The 22,164-nt window shown below is 39.3% G+C and overlaps 1 protein-coding gene across 2 annotated transcripts in view; it reads right to left on the reverse strand.

Annotated features, from left to right (window-relative positions):
- LOC149202209 (uncharacterized) overlaps positions 1 to 22,164 on the reverse strand; it is a 511,066-nt gene that overhangs the window by 446,162 nt on the left and 42,740 nt on the right. For both annotated transcript variants that reach the window (XM_089403126.1, XM_089403125.1), the window contains exons 3-4: positions 7,337 to 7,613; positions 6,217 to 6,319 (exon numbers count right to left, since the gene is read on the reverse strand). In XM_089403126.1, coding sequence (XP_089259252.1) covers positions 6,217 to 6,319; positions 7,337 to 7,613 — 380 coding nt within the window. The remainder of the gene's footprint in view (positions 1 to 6,216; positions 6,320 to 7,336; positions 7,614 to 22,164) is intronic.

Here is a 22,164-nt window from a genome sequence, read left to right on the forward strand (position 1 = left end):
AGGGGCATTTTAATTTTTTTTTTAGGGAGATCTGCGTTCTATCTTAGATACGTTTCTGCAGTTACAGCACTCAACGCTGCCCGTTGTCTCCAATCACACATAAAAATCCAGCAGCCTCATTCTTTACCATCCTGCTGCCGTTGTCTTGTTCTTTCCATCCACAGCCTTGTTCTCTGCCTGCCATCGTTCTTCCTTTCTTCCGCTGACCTGCACAGGCACACCCGCAAACAACAAGCAAGCGTTGGGTTTCTTATTGTATTCACGCAGCAAGCAAAAACTCAAAACGCAGCCTGCATGTCCCACGCTGCCCACCTGCGTGCTGCATTTTCGCTGCAAAGAAAACCGTCATCCCTCGCTTGCCCATCCCCCTGCATGAAACCCATCTGCATCTTAATCTGCATCCTTCATCCTTGCTGCCATTGATCATCGCTTCTCTGCCCACGTTTTTCCTTCAACCACAGTCTCTTCCCTTTGCCGTCGAGCTCCCTGTCCGCAAACCTTACCTGCGCGTTTTCTCTCCCTTCCTCATCGCCTTCAACCTGCAAAGAAAAATAAAAAAAGGGCATGTTCTTTTTTTTGGTTTTATTTACGTAGGTTTGTGGGTATATGGATGTATAGCATCATTTTTATTTCAAACTTTTTGTAAAGTTCTGTTTCATTTAAATTTAAATTTTAATTAGATTTAGATTTAATTCTAGTTATAGATCACGTGTTCATTCCTTTAACGCTAGAGTAGCTTCTTCTTCTTTTTCATTTTTTAATTGTATAAATTTTCATTTAGTGTATTTAGAATTTAGTTTTGTTTTATTTTTATTTTTCTTCAATAAATCATAAAATATAAAAATCAAAAAGTTCCTTTTAAAACTTTAGATTAGATATTAGATCTAATTTAGTTTTATTTGATTTTAGTTTTATTGCATTTTTAGTTAGAAAATCCTTTAAAAAAAAAAAAAAAATTGGAAAATTTTTTGCTAGATTCAGCCTTGGCTCAAGGGGTTGTCATTTTTGCGATATATCTTTTTCTGCTAAAATTTTGATGTGGGATTAATGTTTATCATTTTCATGTGGTTAAACATGCTTGAATGATCACTTAAAGATTAGCTATATGAATGTGATCTCTGGTTAGCGTTTGAAATTACGTGGTTATTTAAAGCATTTAATCTTTCGAAATTTTAATTGCTGGAATATTGTTAAGCCATTGAGCGTTTATCGATTATCTCGCATTTGGTAAAAGCTAATCTTTGATTGAGTTATTTGATGGTAAACGATTGTTAGTGAGTTCATATTTCTACAGAATTTGACAAATAATCGTTTAATCATTTATTTCATAAGGCACTGGTCTATTAACTTAATAAAATCAATTAAGTGCTTGTTCCCCTCGTGTCTCCCAACCCAACTGGTCCACAGTTGGTCATCCATTATCCCATAGGGTCTACCCCCCTTAGCCGCGAGAGACGGGCTTAAACGGAGAGATCGGGGATCAGGGTGACAACCCCCGGTCTGAGCGTTGTCGTGACAATCTGTGCGACAACAATCACTTCTAGGTGGAATTTCCCAAAACGTTTTCTAGGTTCTTTGGAATACATGTACCCAAGCCTCCCTGCAAAATTTGAGGCTTAGAGCACATCCGATGCTACCCCAAATCAACAAAGCTTTCTTGGTTGTAATATTTTTCTGGAATAATAAAGAAGTCTTTGGGGTTTATTCATGGTGGTGTTCCTCTTCTGCTTCTCGTGGTAATGTTTTCTGGATCATGTTCTTAATGCTCTACTAAATAACATTTTGTAAGTTATTATTTCATTAGCCAGTGGTTGGATTAACTATTTGCACAGGTATCTTGCATTAGTTTTTGAGTTCAGAGAAGCATTCTAACTTGATTGATCTAACAGGTATCTCTAGATCTTGAGGGTTATTATGCATATCTAGCCTCTATTGATCTAATAACTTGATCTTAAGTGTGTAAAGACTTTATGGTATTCAGATCTTGGGCATGGGGGGAAGCCTTCGGTTGGACCAACCAACTCCAAAGACAAGAAGTTTGAGAGCCCATTGTGTTAAATTTCAAGGCTTATCTAATGATTTCTTTTGCAAAGAGCGTGGCCATTACTCACCTATTAAATTATTTCTCTCATGTATTTTTATTTATTTGTGCATTAACTGAATAGATCTACTTATAAGAACCATAAATCATTGTAAATTTTGTAAATTACTTTTGTAAATAATTTCTTCTAACCCTTGTACATATTTCTCTAATTTTTGTATATAGCCATTGGGGTCTCTAGCTTGATTTTCTTGCAGATCTGAAGAGGATGTATAGGGTCTCCATGGATTAGTTTTGCAGGTGGATATACTTCAAAATCAAAGGAGAAAGCGATTTTCAAGAGCTCTAGCCCTTACCTAACCTAGATAGCTAGGGTTTTAGGGTGAATGTCTCACATTTTGAGGGCCGTCTAGCTTCTCTTCAGGGCCGCAAGGTTTTTAGGCCTACCTAGGCCTCTAGAGACTTCGATCCATCACCTTTGTGGCTTCTCATCACCAATAAAAATTTTCTAAAGGGGCTGCTAGGGTCTAAGCCCTTGTTTTCACTTCAAAATTCAATCATTGCAAGCTTTCAAGCTTGAAAATTTTGTAAATTATTTTCTCCATTTTGTCATCAAGATTTAACTTGGGTTTGATTTTGTAGGCTTATAGAATCATTTTTGGGCTCAAGTTTGGATTTTTCTCCTTCCTTTGGCTAGCCACTAGCCTTATTAACCATTTTAGGCCTAGCCACAGACCTAGTAGGGCTTGATTAACCTAGCTGCAAGCCTCTAAGAGGACCGCATACCCTCTAATCTGAAGCATATATTATTTCAAGGGTTTTCACATAAATGTTTGAAGATTTAAGGCTTGAAATAACCATATAATTGTCACATAAAACTTCATAAATTTTCTAGCCTTCTATCCTTACTTGGTTGTGGGTTTTGTGACTAATTTATCAAGGTCGTGAGGGTTTTATGAGGTCTGGTGCAAGTCGTTCATCACTAATGCATACTATACATTGCCTTGTGCCTTCCTCTTTGATGTTTGATAGCTCGAGGAGTGGTTGTTGTTGTTAAAGTGCTATCATTTTTGTAATCTCCTCAAGTGTTTGTGGAAGAGCCTTCTCATTGTCCTAAAGGCTTCTTCTTCATTGTAATCTTGATAATAAAATTGGTCTTCTTTCTTGAAGGGAGCTTGGGATTCAATCCCATGGTATCCCCCTCCTTATTTAAAAGGGAGGAGCCTCTATCTTCTTAGTTAGTTTTTCTAGTTTTGGTTTTAGATGCTAATCCTTTTCTATTGCTCTCATTGATTAGATAGGACTTCATTGATATCATAGTTAGATCTAGTCTTTGAATTGTTTATTTTCATTGAATCACTGTTAGCAATCTCATTTGTCATTGGTTATTTATGTTTGCATCATTAAAATTTTCACTTGTTTCCATTGTAATATTATATAAGTGAAGATCATCTTAAAAAACACTATAACTAAGGCATTTGAAATTGTTGTTAATTGTTTCATTGAGTGATTTCTTGAAGTGCTTCATTGGTTTACTATTGCAACCTTATAATCTTGTGTTCTAAGCGATATTTCATAAGCTTGGTTATAAGTGAATTAATATCTCTTACATTGAAGCATATTTTCATAAGTGTAGCTCTTTGAAACTATCTAATCTCATCATCGTTATCTCTTGCATCATCATTTAGATCTAACTTTACATTCCTAAAATTAACCTCCAAGCATAAGCTTGGTTGATAGAAAATTAGGACCACCTTCTTCATCCAATTTGCAAAGCTTGACCCTTGCTCAACGGTTAAAACAGGTGACCTTGCAGTTCTCTTGTGGGCAATCCCTTGTAGGAATGGAGGCATCTGGGTTGTTAGAACTCCTGGGTAGGTATCGTTAATGAGGCCTTAGCCTCCTTCCCCAGGACTTCCTTCTACAACCTTGTGTGAGACTTGCTTCAAAACAATTGAGAAGGCTTTCATCTAGAATAGGAGTTTTAATTAAAATTAACCAAGATCTTGCATTCATTTATCATTCGATCATTGGTAATTGGAATTGTCAGCTCAATCTATAATTGCAAGTTTTACATTATTGTACGTGTCATTTCAAGCCTATTGTCTCTGAATATTATCTTTACTTGGAAGCACACATTTCCTTTCCTTGCAATTATCCTTTAAGAGTTACTGCTCATATATCTGATTATTTTCAATCTTGATCTATGGGTTTTTTGTACTAATATCTCCTTGCAGCATTGCTTATCTTGTAGCTTGAAGCATTATTTATTATGCAAGTTCTTTGATTTACTTGGGCATTGTTATCAAGGCATTGGTCTCTTCTGTTTCATCTTAAGTGTCATACTGATCTAATCAAGTTTATCTTATCTCTCATTGCTCAATTTAATAACTTAACTTGTCGTCTAAACTTATTTCAAGTTACTAAGAGAAGTGATTACCTTGCCCATAGATCTCCTAGACTTGTTGTTTCAACAAGTTTCGCCTTAGTTTTCCATCTTCTAGGGACTACCCCCTTACCTTGCCTAGGAGAGAACTTAAACAGAATGAGTAGGGAATAGGTGACAGCCCCTACTCTGAGCATTGCGCCATAAAGACTCTACCTTGTGGGGTTGGAAACTTTTCCCATGCTGAGGTGTACATCTTAGGCGACAACACCTCCCATTGGTGAAAATCCATAAAAGGCACAGGAGATTGGTAGTGGTAGTGGGCCATTACCTCATTGTTGCACTTGGTCTAGTGCTTGCCTTGTAGGGTACCCCTCTACAAGACCTGCTATATTTTGAGGCAACAGTCCTATTTTGTGAACATTAATATTTGGTCATGACTCATGTTATTGCTGACAATTGTAGGATAACCTATTTTTTTCCATAAGTTAATGGTCTACTTTCTATCATATGACTTAAAAATTTGTATGTTTGTTTGTGCTTGATAGAATCTAGATGGTTGATGCTCGAATAATTAATCATTAATGAACCATGGATGTCATTTCGATCTTCACTAATGCACAAATATGCAAGTTTTCAGGTATTCTGCAACTAATTTGTTATTCTACATGTTTTATCAATATAAATGCAAAATAATATAAATATGTGTGTGTGTGTAAAACAAATGCTTTTGCACCCAATGTTTTTGGAAAATAACACTCTTGATCCTCCTGCTCTACTCTGTGCTATTGAACCATAGCTCCGAGCTCCCCTCAATCCTCCCCTTCTCCACCACAAGATGGCTCCTCCTTGGATGCTATTTTAATCTTCACTAATGTTCAAATATGCATGTTTTCATGTTCACGGTCAAACCCCCTCATCCTTCCAGGTTACCCAATAATCCATGTCAAATTCTCAAATACAAACAAGCATAAGCAACCTATTGCAAAATGAATAAAGTACGTTTTGATCAAAAACCCACCTTCCAACATGTGCTCTTGCCAAATGGGCAAGGAAATATATAACTGATGCAGGTGGCCGAGATATGAATGGCACATCATCATTGGCTAGTAGTGGTTGTTTTGGCTGGCCGGCTGGAAGAGATGATGAGAGAAAAATTTCTCCTATGGGGTCACCCACTTTTGGTGGGTAATAGGACCTAGAGTTACCAAACAAACTTGCACGCCAATGCAATCGCTCCTCAAGAACAGCAACACACTCTAAAATTTTCACTCACTATTAAAAAGACCTCAACTTTTCTTTCATTTTATTTTATTAGTGTTCTCACCATCCATACTAGTCTCTAGGATGCAGCTTGCTTCTCTTGGTGCAATAAATAGAGGTAAGGCATACACCCAAGCCTTCGCAATGTTCTCCTCAATTGTGTGTACTTGTGTGTTAGAGTGTACATGTTCACTGACACCCTTCGAGCTCACACACCACAGAAATTTGAACTGCAATTTTTGGGCATTGACACAAGCTTTGGAATTCGCTAGAAATATCCTACAAGATGAACTAATTGAACTGTTCATTTCTCTGCTAGCAGAGAGCTGAAAAGACGAAACAGTCACAAGAGTCTTCCAGCATCCAAAATGTTAAACTGAAGATGAAGACACCAACAACCTTAAATGTGCAAAACTATTTTAAGCCTATAACCAATTTTAAGCTTCGGAAGGTATCAAATCCCATGTAACAATTAAAATTATTTTATCCTCACAATTATCCAGAACACACTAATCCAGTTGCTCACCTCTGGATTCACCCAATCTTTGGTAATAGGTGAGATACCACCCCAATCATTTATCCCAGCTTCAATCAACGGCTTCCATTGAGATCCTCTGACAAGGCCATCACTGCATAAATATGTCCATGAAAGAAATGCTTTAAAATAAGAACTTCAGCCATTCTGCTATTTTGTGTTCAAAAATAGGCGCATACTTATCTTCAACTGAAATAAGGACATTAATGAACAAATATGAATCATAATTCAAAGATATAACTTCAGACGCACAAGTTAAAATGTAGCACAATTTGGTCAAAAATGATTCCTTATACTGGTCAGAAAAGGAGCAAAAGTTTGTAAGCTGTCCATGGAAATTGCATAAGAAACTTTGGCCTGAATTAGTGGATCATATACAAAGCACTTCCAAGTTCTGTTGTAGAATTATAAAATAGGGAATCTCAGTTGTAGTCACAAAAGGAATCTAGCTTAAGTATGTGTGCTTTTGTCTGATAGCAAAAGCCAATTGGATGAGTTGTTTAGCATGTGTGCTCCTATTTATAACTACAAATATTTCAGCTCATCCTCTTCAAAAACTGTAACCGTATGCATGCTTCCTTGCCAACTTATCCACCAGTGGCTTGAGAAAATAGTATTTCAAAAAATTGTTTTCATAGTGTTCATAAATGCTAGTGGTTAGTAAGCAGATTATCTTGATCACTTTGTACCCACAATGATCAAAAAAAAACAATAAACAAGAAATGTGTATTAAAAAGGGGGGGGGGGAATGAGTTAAATAAAAATATCTCATAAATAAGATGCCTACACAAATTAGAGGCATATGAAGCAGTTTAAAAATTTATAAATGCTGGCATATTTGCGAAATCATGCATGCTGGTGGTAATTCATTTGTCACAGAAGAAGATGCTATGTAGACCCCAATGGCAACAAGATTGAATCAGATTAGCTTCAAAAGCATAGCTGCAAGAGATTTGATTATGATGATATCCACTTCTTATAAATGCATATACCACTGATGTCCTCAACTATTATCAAAAGGAAGCAACAGAATCTTATAAAATAAGCTTCTTCACAGACTTCAGAGATTTATTACTTCTATAGATAAGACCAGGTCTCATAGTTCACTTACCTTGTTGGGGTTAGATTTGGAGGTGCTTGTATGTTCATTGAAGAACCAAAAGCCAGCCGAGCCATTGCAATAGTCCAAATTAAGTCTTCCAAAGATGGTTCTGCTGCATTTTCCATTCGTGTACCTTTTTTGGAACGAAAATTTTGAACTATGAGCTCTTGTATGTGACCATATTGTTGGTGTAATGAACGAAGTAAAAGTAAACTTTGCAGTCGCTCTTCTCTTGTTTCTCCAATCCCAATAAGTAATCCAGATGTGAAAGGTACTTTCTGCTCCCCTGTAGTTAAAACAAAAGTTACAATTTACCCATATGTGTGAACCATTTTTCAAACCTGATCAACTATGTCCAGCAACAGTACCACAATTTCAAACACCTCAACTTCATTTTGCAATGCAGGGAAAGAAAAGAATAGGATCCATTGTTTAGGAATGCAGGGATTAGATTTCACCTGCGCTTCAACTTGATCCAGTTTCACTAGAATTCACTTTGCCTTCTCTTAATATATTTTCTTTGACCTAGTAGGCAGTTGTTAGTGGGCATAAATCAGAACTTTGGCTGATTAGTGCTGAGCAGTGAGGACCTTCTAATTTTGACTCCTCCAAGCCTGGAAAGTTGAAACATGTTCAGCCTGAGGAAATTGGAAAAAGGATTGGTATTCCTTTTGATATTGATCTTTCACCCTCCTCCAGTGGGACTGGTGCTTAGAGAAGTTTCAGTTTAAGCTCCAGCAATCACATCTCCCTTTTGCACTTAATCTTAATCTTATTTATATAAGTCTGCACGAAAACCAAATCAGTTACATCTCCTGTTGGTTCTCACCATTCATTTGTGTAATCGGAGATTGGAGGGTTATGGAGAGTTTCAGAAGTGATTGATGGTTGGAGCTTGGAGATAATTGATGGGATCTATTGCAAGTCAAACACTTGAAGGCTTAAACAAGAAATTGAGTATTGTATCTACTTTGTTGAGAGGTATATTTTATTGCTCTTTATTTTTTGTTAAATTCATTGTAGAAACCTCCTGTTCTTGTGCTAATAGTAAGCCCTATTTATTGATGACTGTGTCAATGTGAGGAACCTTTTCCCTCTTGACTTCCTTGCTGTTTTATTTCTGCATTATTGTATTTCATCTAACATATTAATTTCTGATTTGAAGGATGATTTAGCCCAATAAAACAGCACCTGCATGTTAACATTGATGAGTGGCATCTATAGCCAACAAGATAAGCTTCCATAACAATTTCCAGCAAACATACTAAGGTTTAATCTGTCATACTAGTCCATTTTTCCTTTAGTATCAAATAGAATGATGAATGTAACATACTAGTTCTCTCATCAATAAGGTTGAATATGGAGAGCTAGCATTTTCCTCCATATTAATGCCTTTCTATGAAGTAGTTGTGAATGTATCAAACTAGAGCTTTCCACTATGTAATATTTCAAGACTCCATTAGCCCAATAGATTGATATGTTGAAGTTTTTAAGTTTACTTAGTTTAGAAACCCTTCATGCACTTTTTCTGATTTATTCCTACCTACTTGTTATTTTTCTTTAACAAGTTATTTACAAAGTAAATACTGAAAATAAACACCAATGCATGCTCAACATATTACAAATCAGCAACTAAAAGAAACAAGAACAAACACACCACATGACACCATTATTTTTGGACCAATGTCCCCGGAAAAACCCAATGCGGGAAAACCAGTGCAACTATCTGAGGGTATTCTTATTAAGCAATATCAAAGTGCAATCTGGGTGCCGAAACTGGCCTACCCAACAAAGAATTTCCTTAGCAACTATACCTCACAGTTTGAGAGAAATCTCCTCGCTAAAACCCCGGAAAATCCTTTCGGCAGCTCCTCAACACAAAACTGCTCTGCAATCCCATCATCTGCCCAATCTGGACTGCATCAGCCCCTCTCTCTCTCACGCTAGCCCTGCATCAGCCTTTCTTGGCTTGCGTCAACCCCGAGAGGCCCTGCATCAACTTCATGGGCCTCTGCGTCAGACACACTAGCCTCTCTGGTGCTCTGCGCAACACTTGGCTGCCTCTGCGTGAGCCCTTGCTAGCTCTGCGTCACTCTCCTTGGCTGTTGCGCTGCTCTCCCAGCACAATCTCTGCCTTCTCTGTTTCTCTGTACTCAATGCCCCTCAGTTACTCTCCCGATCACTGATTCTATCTCTCTTAGCAAACCCTGCTCTAGAGAATAGAATGACTGATCACTCTGGTGTGTTCTCCAAGTGACCCTGAAGCCTCCTCTTATACTTTTCCTGTTGACATCTCAACAGTCGAGATTAAGTCCCTAAGCAATGGCTAAGATTAGATCTGGTTTGATCCATGTCTTTTGGACCACTACAACACAGATTCATATTAATACACATTAATATTTTATTTTCCCTAAGTTTAGACTTAGGGACTCCATTAAAAATATTAATTATTTTAATATCTCCTGATATGTTTAGAATCTGCCCAAACCCTTTCTGGGTATTGGAGATCTCATGTGCCCCAACCTCTCCACCAAATTTCATGGCTAGAGCACATCCGATGCTACCCCAAATCAACACTCCCTCTTAGCAAGGATTGTGCTCTAGCAATACTCCTCACTAAGTATTACTCTGATCATCCGGCATCGGTACCTGTGCTGATGCTAGGCCTTCCTGCCCAACATCCTCTGCACTGTTGCATCCTGTACTGCTGCCCATGGTTCTACCACTGCCACTGCTGCATCTGTACGACAGCTCCCTCTGCATCCATGTTGTTGCTGGTCCTTTCTCCCAGCACTGCATCCGCACTGCACCTCCTCTCATCATGTTGCATCGTGCTGCCCACTGCTGCACTGCAACTCAGTTACTGAGAAGTAAGTAACTGATCTCCCAATCTGACCTCCCTATTGGGCTAGAGACACCCACTGATGTTGAAGCTCCCTCTACCGCTAACAAGTGCTCCCTCTCTCTAACCTCTGCGTTGCTGCAACAACTCCCTGCATCTCGCACCGTTGCACACCTCGTTGTGCCTTCCTGCACTGGTGCAACACTCCTGTGCCTCTCGCACTGCTAAAGCCTGCCAGCCTCACACTATCTCGGGACTCCTGCACTGTAGCTCTCTCTGCCGCTCCATCCGCATCCGTCTCTACCCACATCAGCCAGTCCTACTGCTCCTCTTCGGGGCTCCCGTAGCAAGGTCTAATCCAAGAGGTTGGGTACCTTGAGGATCCTGCCCCTCATAGTCTATAGTCCACCTGACTACAGCTCGATGTCTCCCCACTTCCTCTCAAGTGGCGCATGTGCACTCACGGCACACAGAACAGACAGGATCCTGGCCTTCCAGTTGGATGCCTCATCCAACCTGTCCTGATCCCTCAGCCCATTCATGGCCATCTCTCTGCTCTTCTTGTTGACTCCTCCGAGTCTCTCTACTTCCCTCCTGGAAGTCCTCTATTCGACTCCTGCTAAATCTACTTCCTACCTGGAAGTTCTCTGTTCAACTCCTACTAAGTCTACCTCCCGTCTAGAAGTTCGCTATTCAACTCCTGCTGAGTCTACTTCCTGTTTGGAAGTTCTCTGTTCGACTCTTGCTAAAACTCTCTACTTCTCGCCTAGAAGTTCTCTTCTAGACTCCCTCTGAGTCCTAATTTCCCTCCTGGAAATCCTTCTGCCGCTATCAAGATGCCCCCTACTTTGATCATCTTGTGCAACTGCACTGCTGATCCAGGTTCCTCAGCTAGAAACCCTCCGTAACAACTCCTTTGGCCCTGCTCTATTAAGTATTGTTCTAACTACAGTACCTCACCAGCTCCACTTTGCAATATTTCTGCAGCCTTCTAGACTCCAGCAACTGCCTCTCTGTGAACTGCATCAGCCCTTCTCTGCCTCACGCTGGCTTTGCGTCACCCCAGATGGGTCTGCGTCAGCCCCAGGATGCCCTGAGTCAGCCCTCTGGCACTCTGCGTCAGCCCCGGGATGCCCTAAGTCAGCCCTCTGGCACTCTGCGTCAGCAACGCTGGCCTCTCTGAGGCTCTGCGCAGCTCTCGGCTTCTTCTGTGTGGCTCTGTCTAGCTCTGCGTCACACTTCTTAGCTTCTCCGCTACTAGAAACAGCTTCTGTCACCTTAGGACAGTTGTTTTCTGTTGTTATTGCTCCACTCGGCTAATGTCTTTTAGTCCTCCTGTGATCTGCAATCACGCTCCGATACCATGTTGAAGTTTCTAAGTTTACTTAGTTTAGAAACCCTTCATGCACTTTTTCTGATTCATTCCTACCTACTTGTTATTTTTCTTTAACAAGTTATTTACAAAGTAAATACTGAAAATAAACACCAGTGCATGCTCAACATATTACAGATCAGAAACTAAAAGAAACAAGAACAAACACACCACATGACACCATTATTTTTGGACCATTGTCCCCAGAAAAACCCAATGCGGGAAAACCGGTGCAGCTATCTGAGGGCTTTCTTTTTAAGCAATATCAGAGTACAATCTGAGTGCCGAAACTAACCTACCCAATAGAGAATTTCCTTAGCAGCTATACTTCACAGTTTGAGAGAAATCTCCTTGTTGAAACCCCGGAAAATCCTTCCGGCAACTCCTCAGCACAAAACTGCTCTGCAACCCCAGCGTCTGCCCGATCTGGACTGCGTCAGGCTTCAGCCCCTCTCTCTCTCACGCTGGCCTTGCGTCAGCCTTTCTTGGCCCGTGTCAACCCCAGGAGGCCCTGCGTCAGCTTCCTGGGCCTCTGCGTCAAACATGCTAGCCTCTCTGGTGCTCTGCGCAACACTTGGCTGCCTCTCTGTGGCCCTGCGTGAGCCCTTGCTGGCTCTACGTCACTCTCCTTGGCTGCTGCGCTGCTCTCCCGACACAATCTCTGCCTTCTCTGTTTCTCTGTACTCAATGCCCCTCAGCTGCTCTCCCGATCACTGATTCTATCTCTTTTAGCAAACTCCGCTCTAGAGAATAGAATGACTGATCACTCTGGTGTGTTCTCCAAGTGACTCTCAAGCCTCCTCTTATACTTTTCTTGTTGACATCCCAACGGCCGAGATTAAGTCTCTAATCAACGGCTAAGATTAAATCTGGCTTGATCCATGTCTTTTGGACCACTCTAACACAGATTCATATTAATACACATTAATATTTTATCTTCCCTAAGTTTAAACTTAGGGACTCCATTAAAAATATTAATTATTTTAATATCTCCTGATCTGTTTAGAATAGAGTTGAGGGGAGAGCTCCCCCCCCTTCGAACCCGCTCCCAATCCGCGCTCTGGGCAGGAGCGGCTCGGGAGCACGCTCCTGATAAAAAAATTTACGTTCCCTGCCAAAATCGAGAGCGTCGCTCCCGGGACTCCATTAAAAATATTAATTATTTTAATATCTCCTGATCTGTTTAGAATAGAGTTGAGGGGAGCGCTCCCCCCCCCTTCGAACCCGCTCCCAATCCGCGCTCTAGGCAGGAGCGGCTCGGGAGCACGCTCCTGATAAAAAAATTTACGTTCCCTGCCAGAATCGAGAGCGATCGCTCCCGAGCGTTTAATCTTCGCTCCCAATCGCTCCCGAGCGTTTAATTTTCGCTCCCAGAGCGACACGTGCGATGCCGGGGGCGATTCAGGCGAAAAAAAAATTCCGCGACCCGAAAAAAATTTCATTTAAAAAAAAAAAAAAAAAAGTTTTAAAAGGACTTGAGGGGCAAAAAAAAAATTCATTGTCACTTGAATGAGTTGAGGAGAAGTTGGAGAGTGAAGGAAATTGAGCAAAGAAGCGAGGAGAAGCAAGGAGCAAGCGCCGAGGAGCAAGCCTGCAAAGAGGTTAGTTATGTTAGTAACTTAGTAATTTAGTATTTTAAACCTTAGTTAGGTAGTAATTTAGTATAGTTTAGTTAGTTTGGTTAGTTTAATTTAGTTTAGTTTAATTTGTTTAGTAAAAAAATCATGAATCTAAATAAAACTAATAAATTAAATTAATTAATCTAAAAAAATTAAATTAATTTTCTCATTCATATTCCCATTAAATTTTGCAGATTCAAAAGCCTACAAATATCAAACATCATGGACCTAGCTATATTTATTGGCATTTTCCTCTTCTTGGTCCCTTTTATGGTTATTATGGTGCTAGAGAGTAGGAAATGGAAGGGCCAAAATGAAGAGGGGGATGAAGAAGCTGGAGAAAGTGGATTTGATGAAAACCCCGGTGAGGAGGAGTTGGAGGAGGGTGAACATGACTCTCAAAAACCTAAACAAGACCAAACCCCATTGTGGAAATATGTTAACAGGCCTGAAGCAGGGAAAGGAGGTGGAACCACTAAATTTCATTGCCCCCATTGCAACAATAATTACACAAGTTCATACACCTGTGCCAGAAAACACCTCTGCGGGAAAAGGCCATGGGATGGAGATAAACAAATAGGAATCAAAACTTGTGCAGCTGTGTCAGCAGCAGATAGAGCCAAATACATAAGGGAAGAGGAGGAAGCCCAATACAAATCTAAAAAATCAATGGGTTTCTTTGAACCAAGCTCACAATCACAAGCACAAAGAACTCCTTCAGCATCCTCCCAAGGCAGTGGATATGGAGGCACAGGGTCATCAGCTTTAAGGCGTAGAACCATATCAGATTTCCTTGATGAGGGGTGTAGGAATGATGTGGATTCAAACGTTTATAGGTTTCTCTATGCATGTGGGATACCATTCAATGTTCTTCGCTCACCTTATTGGCACGAAATGGTTTCTGCCATAAATGATGCCCCTAAAGGATACAAGAGCCCTGGGTATGACAAGGCAAGAACCGTTGGACTTGATCATGAAAAAGCAAAAATATCACATTTTTTGAATAGAATGACAAGTTCTTGGACAGACCATGGGGTGTCCATTGTATCTAATGGATGGACAAATGTAAAAGGCAAGCCATTGATAAGTGTTCTTGTTGTGTCTGTTAGTGGTGCCATCTTTCTAACTGCACATGATTACGCAGACAAGTTCAAGACCGCCATCAACATTGCAGAAGCATTACTTGAAACAATTGACCGTATTGGGCCATACAATGTCATCCAAGTCATCACTGATAATGCTCCTAATTGTAAGGCAATGGGAGCAATTATTGAGGATAAATACCCCAACATATTTTGGTCTGGATGTTTGGTTCACACATTGAACCTGCTGATGCATGATGTTGTCAAGAACAAAAATGCACAATACAAATGGATTGGTGATTTGTACAAGAAAGGAAAACAAATGATAAAATTTATTACAAATCATAGCAATACCCATGGCCTTTTCCACAGTCACTCAAGATTGGAGTTGTTGAAGATTGCGAAGACCAGATTTGGTAGCTATTACCTCACCTTCAGGTGCCTTTTGAAGGTAAGAGAGTCATTGGCTAACATGGTATCAAGTCCACATTGGCAAGTATTAAAGGAAAGGGCTACAAATGCAGCTGACAGACGAGGTTTTGAACTGGCGGAGGAGGCCGCTCTTGATGGTCAGTTTTGGAAAAATGTGAGGCAAGTATTGGATTTCACCAAGCCCATTTATCACATGATTCAGTTTTCAGATACAGATAAACCAGTGATTGGCGAGGTGTATGAGCAGATGGATACCATGTTGGGGCAAATAAAAGATATTGTTCATAACAGAGATCCCGACTTGTACATACTGATTCACGATTGTGTGTGTGAACGGTGGAATAAAGTTAATCTTCCACTACATTGCTTGGCGTATATCCTTACGCCAAAATACTACTCTACATCTTGGTTGGGCCAACCTGCACCACAGGGTGGGATTAGGACCAAACCCCATTTAGATGCAGAGGTAACTAGTGGATATTTGCAAACATTAGAAAAGTTGATACTTGACAGGGAGGAATGTGCAGCTGTGTGCCTTGAAATAGGCAAATAATTCAGTGGCACTGGTTTGTTTGGTAACTTCCATGCAATGGAAGACAGAGACAGATACAGATTTTATTCTCTGACATGGTGGGAAACATATGGCGTCCAGGGACTTTTGCCAAAATTGGCAAAAAAAAGTTTTGTCACAGGTTGTAAATACTTCTTCTGCAAAGAGGTGTTGGAGCACCTACAGCTTCATACATAATGTGAAAAGAAACAGACTCAATGAAAACTGAGCAGAAAACTTGGTTTATGTGCACTACAACTTGAGGTTGTTGAGTCATTACTGTGATCGGGCTAATGAGGATCCCACATATAAAATTTGGGACAACCACCCAGAGGAAGACAATTTGGAGGATGGCACTATACATCTTGAAGAACTGGAAGAGGAACTTATAAGGGATGAAGATGAAGCAGCTGCAGCATCCATGCCACCTCCACCATCCAGTAGCAATGCTCGAGTTCCAAGTCTTGTTCCTTTGCTGTCGCCACCTCCATCTACACCCTCACGTGGAGGGCATATGCCTTCTAGTTCTGGTCATCGGTCTGTGCGGGAGACTCCTAGAAGACCACCACGACCTGCTTATACTCCTGGAGACTCTCGTGGCAAGGGCCACAAGTAGACTTACAGTTTACTTGTCTTTTCTAGTTTCTATTAGTTTTCATCACTGTTGAGTCTTGAGTCCTTGACTCTTGACTCTTGACTCTTTCATATCATAATGATATTTTTTGTAAACAATATATAACTATGACAATGAAAATTTGAAGTTTGAAGTTGGCAATTATAACTCATTGGTAATGATTGTGAATTATGAATATGATGCTTCATGAAAGACTAAAGTTGTTTCATTTCATTTCATTATTCATGTTTCATTTTATAACATTTCATTTCATGTTAACAATTAGAACTTAGAAATATCTAAGATATTATTTCTTGTAATGGTTAAACTTAGCTTACAAGTACAACTTTGTTGATCAATGATGATAAATGTTATATATTGAATTTTCAATTTTGAAAGCTTGAAGTTAAAACTTTAAGATTGAATTTGATGAATCATGATTCACGAGACTCAATATGTTGTAGTTGTAATATGTATGTTACTAACTTGTGGACATGGTTGATGAAGATTATAACTTCTAGATGATTGATGTGATATGGTTCAATGATCAATCTATGTTTTTTTTATGTTTTTTATATCTAATTCATCATTCTACATGTTTTTGTTGACATATATGTATCAAAAATTAAAAAATATAAAAAATATATATATTTTTAAAAAATCGTTCCGGGATTCGCTCCCAAACCGGGAGCTTCTGAAAATGTCACTCCCGCTCCCAAGTAACATTGGTTTAGAATCTACCCAAAACCTTTCTGGGTATTGGAGATCTCATGTGCCCCAACCTCTCCACCAAATTTCGTGACTAGAGCACATCCGATGCTACCCCAAATCAACATGATAGGCACTAGTCCCACATCATTTCATTTCCTTGTTCCCCTCATATCCCTTTCCTTTCCTTTCCAAACCCTCTTTCCCATTTCCATTTCCACTTCCATACATTATGCTACAACACTTTGTTTTATCCAGGTTTACTCTTCATTTTCACCTTGAACCCCAAATCCATAGCATTGATAATCTTACCTTTAGGGAAGCCGCTTCGAGTTGGGGAAGAGCCGACCAAAAGAGAGAGGAAGAGCTATTAGGGTGACAATGGGCAGCCTTCCTGACTTACACAAAGCTAACACCTTGTGCTTCGGACTTTAGACTTTTATGGGTGTTAGATTTTGTTGTAACACTAACGATGGGGAGTTCCACATGGTCTCTTTTCTTATGTTGTGCTAAGATTAGGTGGTTGCACATGATTTATATGTTGTGCGGCAATACATGATGCCTAGTGAATGATCATCCTAGCGCTTTGGAAGTCTATTCTACACAAGGATTCTACACTTACATGGCCAACATCATTCATTTGGAGAGTGCCTAACACTTTGAAAGTCTATTCTATATGAGGATTCCCCACTTACATGGTCGATATCATTCATTTGGAGAGTGCCTAGCACATTAACCCCCTTTTCACACTGCTCCAACATGAGGTGATGAGAGCTTCCTAACGTGAGCACCCTAGGCAAATTGAGGGTTTTTGGGATGTATTTCACCTTGTTAGACAGAGATATTCACCCCTATTGCTACACAAACTAGCAGGCCTTATAAAGAGACAAAAGCTAGAGGGCACAACTACACTTGGGACAGAGGCCCACTGTCACCACAGCCTAAGTCCCCCACTCTTCTTGGATTTTCACCGACGGGAAGAGTCCCAGTAATACTTGTTGCACGCATTTTGTCAAAGTTCCAATGAAGCTGTTGTGCCAATTTTTTCAAAGATCAAGGTCATCAGCCATCAGCTATTATGTCATTGTAAAACCATTCTGCAAATTTGTAATGTAAATGATGTTAGTAAGACCATGTATGTATGTAACCTAGGTAAGCATATTATTTTAGCGACGAATTTCATCCTAGGAGGTTTTTCGTCTCACTGATTCATTTGTGTGTCTAAGCACGGATGATTGGCAGATTTTTTCCCTCCAACCTCACCCCAAAGCTAAAGTGAAATTTATTGTCAAAGTCTTAGGTGAGTCCTAGTGTTTTAGTAGAGTCTTATGTAAAAGTGATTTTGGAATAATTTACGCTAATTAGTTAAAATATTTTATTACAAATCACTTGGTCTACTAGATCATATTGTGTCGCAGAATTGGGTAATTAATTGAGGGTGTATAACGAATAGATATTCTCCCTTTGAGGGGTAAATTATGTAAAATCTTATATAAAAAATTATTTTAGTACATGGTCCCTTAGACACCATGGCTAAAATATTTGAGGGTGGAAAAAATAATTAATCCCCTCAAGTGTCAATTAATTAATTTTTCTGGCAAAAATAAAATTAGTCCTAAACCAGAAAATTAATTAATTAGAGTAAAAAAATTAATTGCTAGAGAAATTAAATTCTCCAAGGGGAAAAAATCGTGGGTCTTAAATAAAGTAATTTTTGGAGGTCCCCCACGAAGGGAATATTGAAAATTTCAAGAAAAATCAGACCCTTGGGCCTTGGTGGTCAAGTCAAGGTTAATTTTTTGAGGAAATTAGCTTGGGTTTAATGAGAAATTGGAAAATTCCTCAAAAATAAATATTTTCAACGGCAGATATTAAAAGATCATCAAAGATTTATCAACGGTCGAGATTATTTTGACAATGATCAAGCCAACTAGCCATTATTTTCCACTTGAAGGATTTATCTATAAATTAGAGGTCATTTGTGTCTCAAGCCATCTGATATTTGGCTAATGTAATTCTGCAGAAAAGCTGATGTAGAACTATTGTCCCGCTGGCAATGTTTTTGAATAATCATAATAAAGACTTTGAGGTGTAGTTCATGATGTCTATGTTTCACTGATTTGTGGTATGTGTTGGGTACTGGCATTCCTATATTGTGTTTAAATTTTTAAATTAAATCGTTATTTCATTGTAGATGATAGGAACATTCTATTGATAAGTTTTGGGCTTATCTTAGATGATCTAATTCATTGTTGTTCTAATGGTTTATGCTTGAAGAATTATATAGTGTTTGCAAGTTCCCCAACCCTTGGGCTCCAAGTTCACAAACTGTGGGCATAGGCTGACCTTGTTTGGACTTCAAATATTTTTATGGTTTTTCTAACTTCGCTAAGGCTGTAGCTTGCATTTATTTTTCAAAGTACATCTAGCCATTATAAAAAATCTTCAAAAAATTATCTCTCAAAAATTTCTCTAAGCATTGTATATTTGTACATTTTGTAAATAGAATTTGTATAATATAATTTTGTAAATTATTTTCTAATTCTTATTTTGCAGCTGGGGTTTTTAGGGTTTTGAATTATTTAGAAATTTTGTATATATATTGGGGTTTTGAGATTTTGTAAATTCATTTGTGTAGGTGAGATCAAAGGAAAATAGTTGGATTAGAGCTAGATCTAGGCCCTTGAGGGTAAGATCTAGCCTCTACAAATTTTTGCAGGGCCAGCCACTGAAGAATTTGTGAAAAATTGAAGATCTGAAGCAAATTGATTTTTTGGTGAGGGTTTCGAAATTTTTAGGGCTCTAAGGCTTAGCATCCTCCTCCATCCTCAGCGTTAGCCCTCCTTGCCCCCTGCGTCAGCCTTTTGAGGCCCTATGTCCCCCTTTTCAACCTCTTAGAGATTGGTCGTAAGCCCTTAAGGGCCTCAGCCTCCTCTTTAGCCCTAGTTGTGGGCTTTTAAGGCCATTTTTGGCCTTGCCGTAAGCCTAAAGGGTTTTGACCTTCCTTCTAAACCCTAGATGACAGCCCTAAGGGCTTGTCATGGGCTTTTCTAGCCCTATTTCCCTCTCGGCCTTCTTTGTCCAACCCTTTGCTGCCTCCTTTAGCCCCTATGTCATCCTCTTTGGCATCTTTCCCTAGCCTTCTAGGCCTCTTTAACCCCAACGCTAGCCCTATTAGGCCTAGCGTTAGCCTTTCTTGGGTCTAGTTTGCCTCTCCTCCATCTCTGGTTGATCTCTGAAATTTTTTGGACTGAATATTGGTGCGTTTTGTAGGAAGAAATTGGTTCAAGTTTGGTGTTTTTAGGTGCCAAGTCCATTGGAAAAAATTTGGCAAATTGGGCAAGCAATCTTCAAAGCCTTGGACCTAGGGTTTGATCTCTAAACCCACATTTTCCCTCACTGTTTACTACAACTCTCTAAATCATTCATAACAGTGATAAATCCCATGCTTAAATGCTCTAAAATTCACCTATAAGTTGCCTAAGCACACTAAGAACTCGTGATAAAAATTTACTAGTGTTGGGCATTGATTATTGAGCACAGATCTACTTATTTGTTGACTGAAATATCTCTGCATAATCAATGGATCAGATCTGAAGATTTCGTCACATAAGGCTAAAGAATCCAAAGTTTCAATTTGTTAAGCTTGTTTTTAGCATTTGAGAATTTTCGGCACTTTTTGGCACACTCCAACATAAATAGCTCACTGTTTTCACTATTTTCTTACTGCTGTCATAAGTGTTTTCAGATCTGATATAACAGTGAATAACACATCATAAGAGGATTAGTTAGCTTTTGTTTTCACTTGGCAAGTCACTTAACATTTCATTGATCATAATTGGTTTTCACATGCTTGATAATTTCTTGATCTAGAGTAATTTTCTTGCTGCTGTCCTAAAAGTTTCATAATTGCTCATTTAAACGTGATTGCGATATAAGTAACACAAGATCTCTCTTTGTTCATGCTTCATGATTTTATAGCAGATTGGCTTCTAATTATTGCAAGTACACTAACACATTTGTTGTTGTGAGTTAATCCATAAGTTTACATCTAATAAACACTCACTAAAGCACTCCAGTCCAATCTTAATATCTCTTGGTGTTGAATATCTTAAGTCTCTTTGGGCATATTGATATCTTGTGATCTAAAGCATTGAAGAATCTATTTGGTTGTTTTAATCAAGTATCTCTTAAATAAGTGGCATTGTCTAAAGAACATAACTTCTGACATTATCTTTGGCATAAGATTGTTGATAATCATCAATGGAATATCTCGAGCAATTGTGATTGGTAATCATTGGCTAATTGTTAAGTAATTGCTTTAAATTCCTTTAATTGCTATCATTGATTAAGCATCTTGTGGATTGGTATATTGTTTACATTGGCATTAAGAAAATCAACACATTCTTGGTTGTAAGATTGTTTTATAATTCATCATTAAGTACTCTTGTCATAAGAAGTAATCATAACTTAAGTACTTAAATGATTAAACAATCTCAACTCAAGGTTCACTCACATCCTTTGCATAAGTATTCTAGGCCTAGTTGCATTAATAATTTACCTCCAAGCATAAGCTTGGTCAATTGACTTCTAGGGCCACCCTTCTCATCTAGCTTGAGGGGCTTAGCAACTATTCGGTGGTTAACACGGTGACCTTGCAGTCGTTAAAGCCACGTCTCTGCAGCGTCGGAGGCATCAAGTGATAGGAGCCTAACAGAAGGTATCATTAATCAAACCTTTGCTTGCTTCCTGTTGGCCTCCTTCCCACAACCTACCTTGGAGCCTAGCTTCAAAACAGTTAAGGGAAGGTCATACTTAGATTAGGCATATAACTAAAAGTAACCAAGATCCTTGCATCACACCTAGGTCTTAGGATTTGCATCGCATATAGGTTAGTGAAGCATCTAAGCAGCAGTTGTCCATCTGGTTACTTGGTCTTAATTTAATAATAAGCAAGAGTTTTGACTCCATAAGGCACTGGTCTCATATTTGAATTTAATCTAATCCTTAAGATCTTGCTAAATTTAACCAAGTAGCTAGGCCACTCACTGTGTCTCCCATACTTGTTGGATACCAACTTGTCCTTCGCCTTCACATTTCCATAGGGACTACCCCCCATAGCCTGTTGTTGGGAGACAACTAGAACGGATAGTTCGGGAATCAGGGTGACAGCTCCCAACCTGAGTCGTTGTCGCAGTGCATGTACAATCTGAGCAACAACAATACTCGTGATAAAATATTTCCTTGATAGGTTTGAAGTGAGGAAAGGTGGCTCATTCAATGGAAAGGTTCAACAAAGGTATGAGCTTTAGGAGAAGTTGGAGAGACTTTCCATGAAAAACCCCTTTGACAGATAGCTACACAAGACAAAGGGTTGAGATATCTAACAAAAACTGCATTCTGCTTTCCAGACACCAAAATGTGAGGCTTCGTCAAGTCTACCCTAATCTATGAGACATATTGCGGCCATCCCTGCAAAAAACTCAAAAGCTGGGAAATAAATTGAAATCTCCTCTCTTTCCTGCGACACTGCTTCTACTACTCACACTTCCTCAGGAAATGCGCAGATCTGTTACTGCTTGCCTTCAGATGTCCTTCTCTAGTAATTCACGCTCCTTG

The sequence above is a fragment of the Pinus tabuliformis genome, chromosome 2_1 (assembly GCF_031772625.1).
Source record: "Pinus tabuliformis cultivar Carrire ecotype Pingquan chromosome 2_1, CPIR1, whole genome shotgun sequence".
NCBI lineage: Eukaryota > Viridiplantae > Streptophyta > Pinopsida > Pinales > Pinaceae > Pinus > Pinus tabuliformis.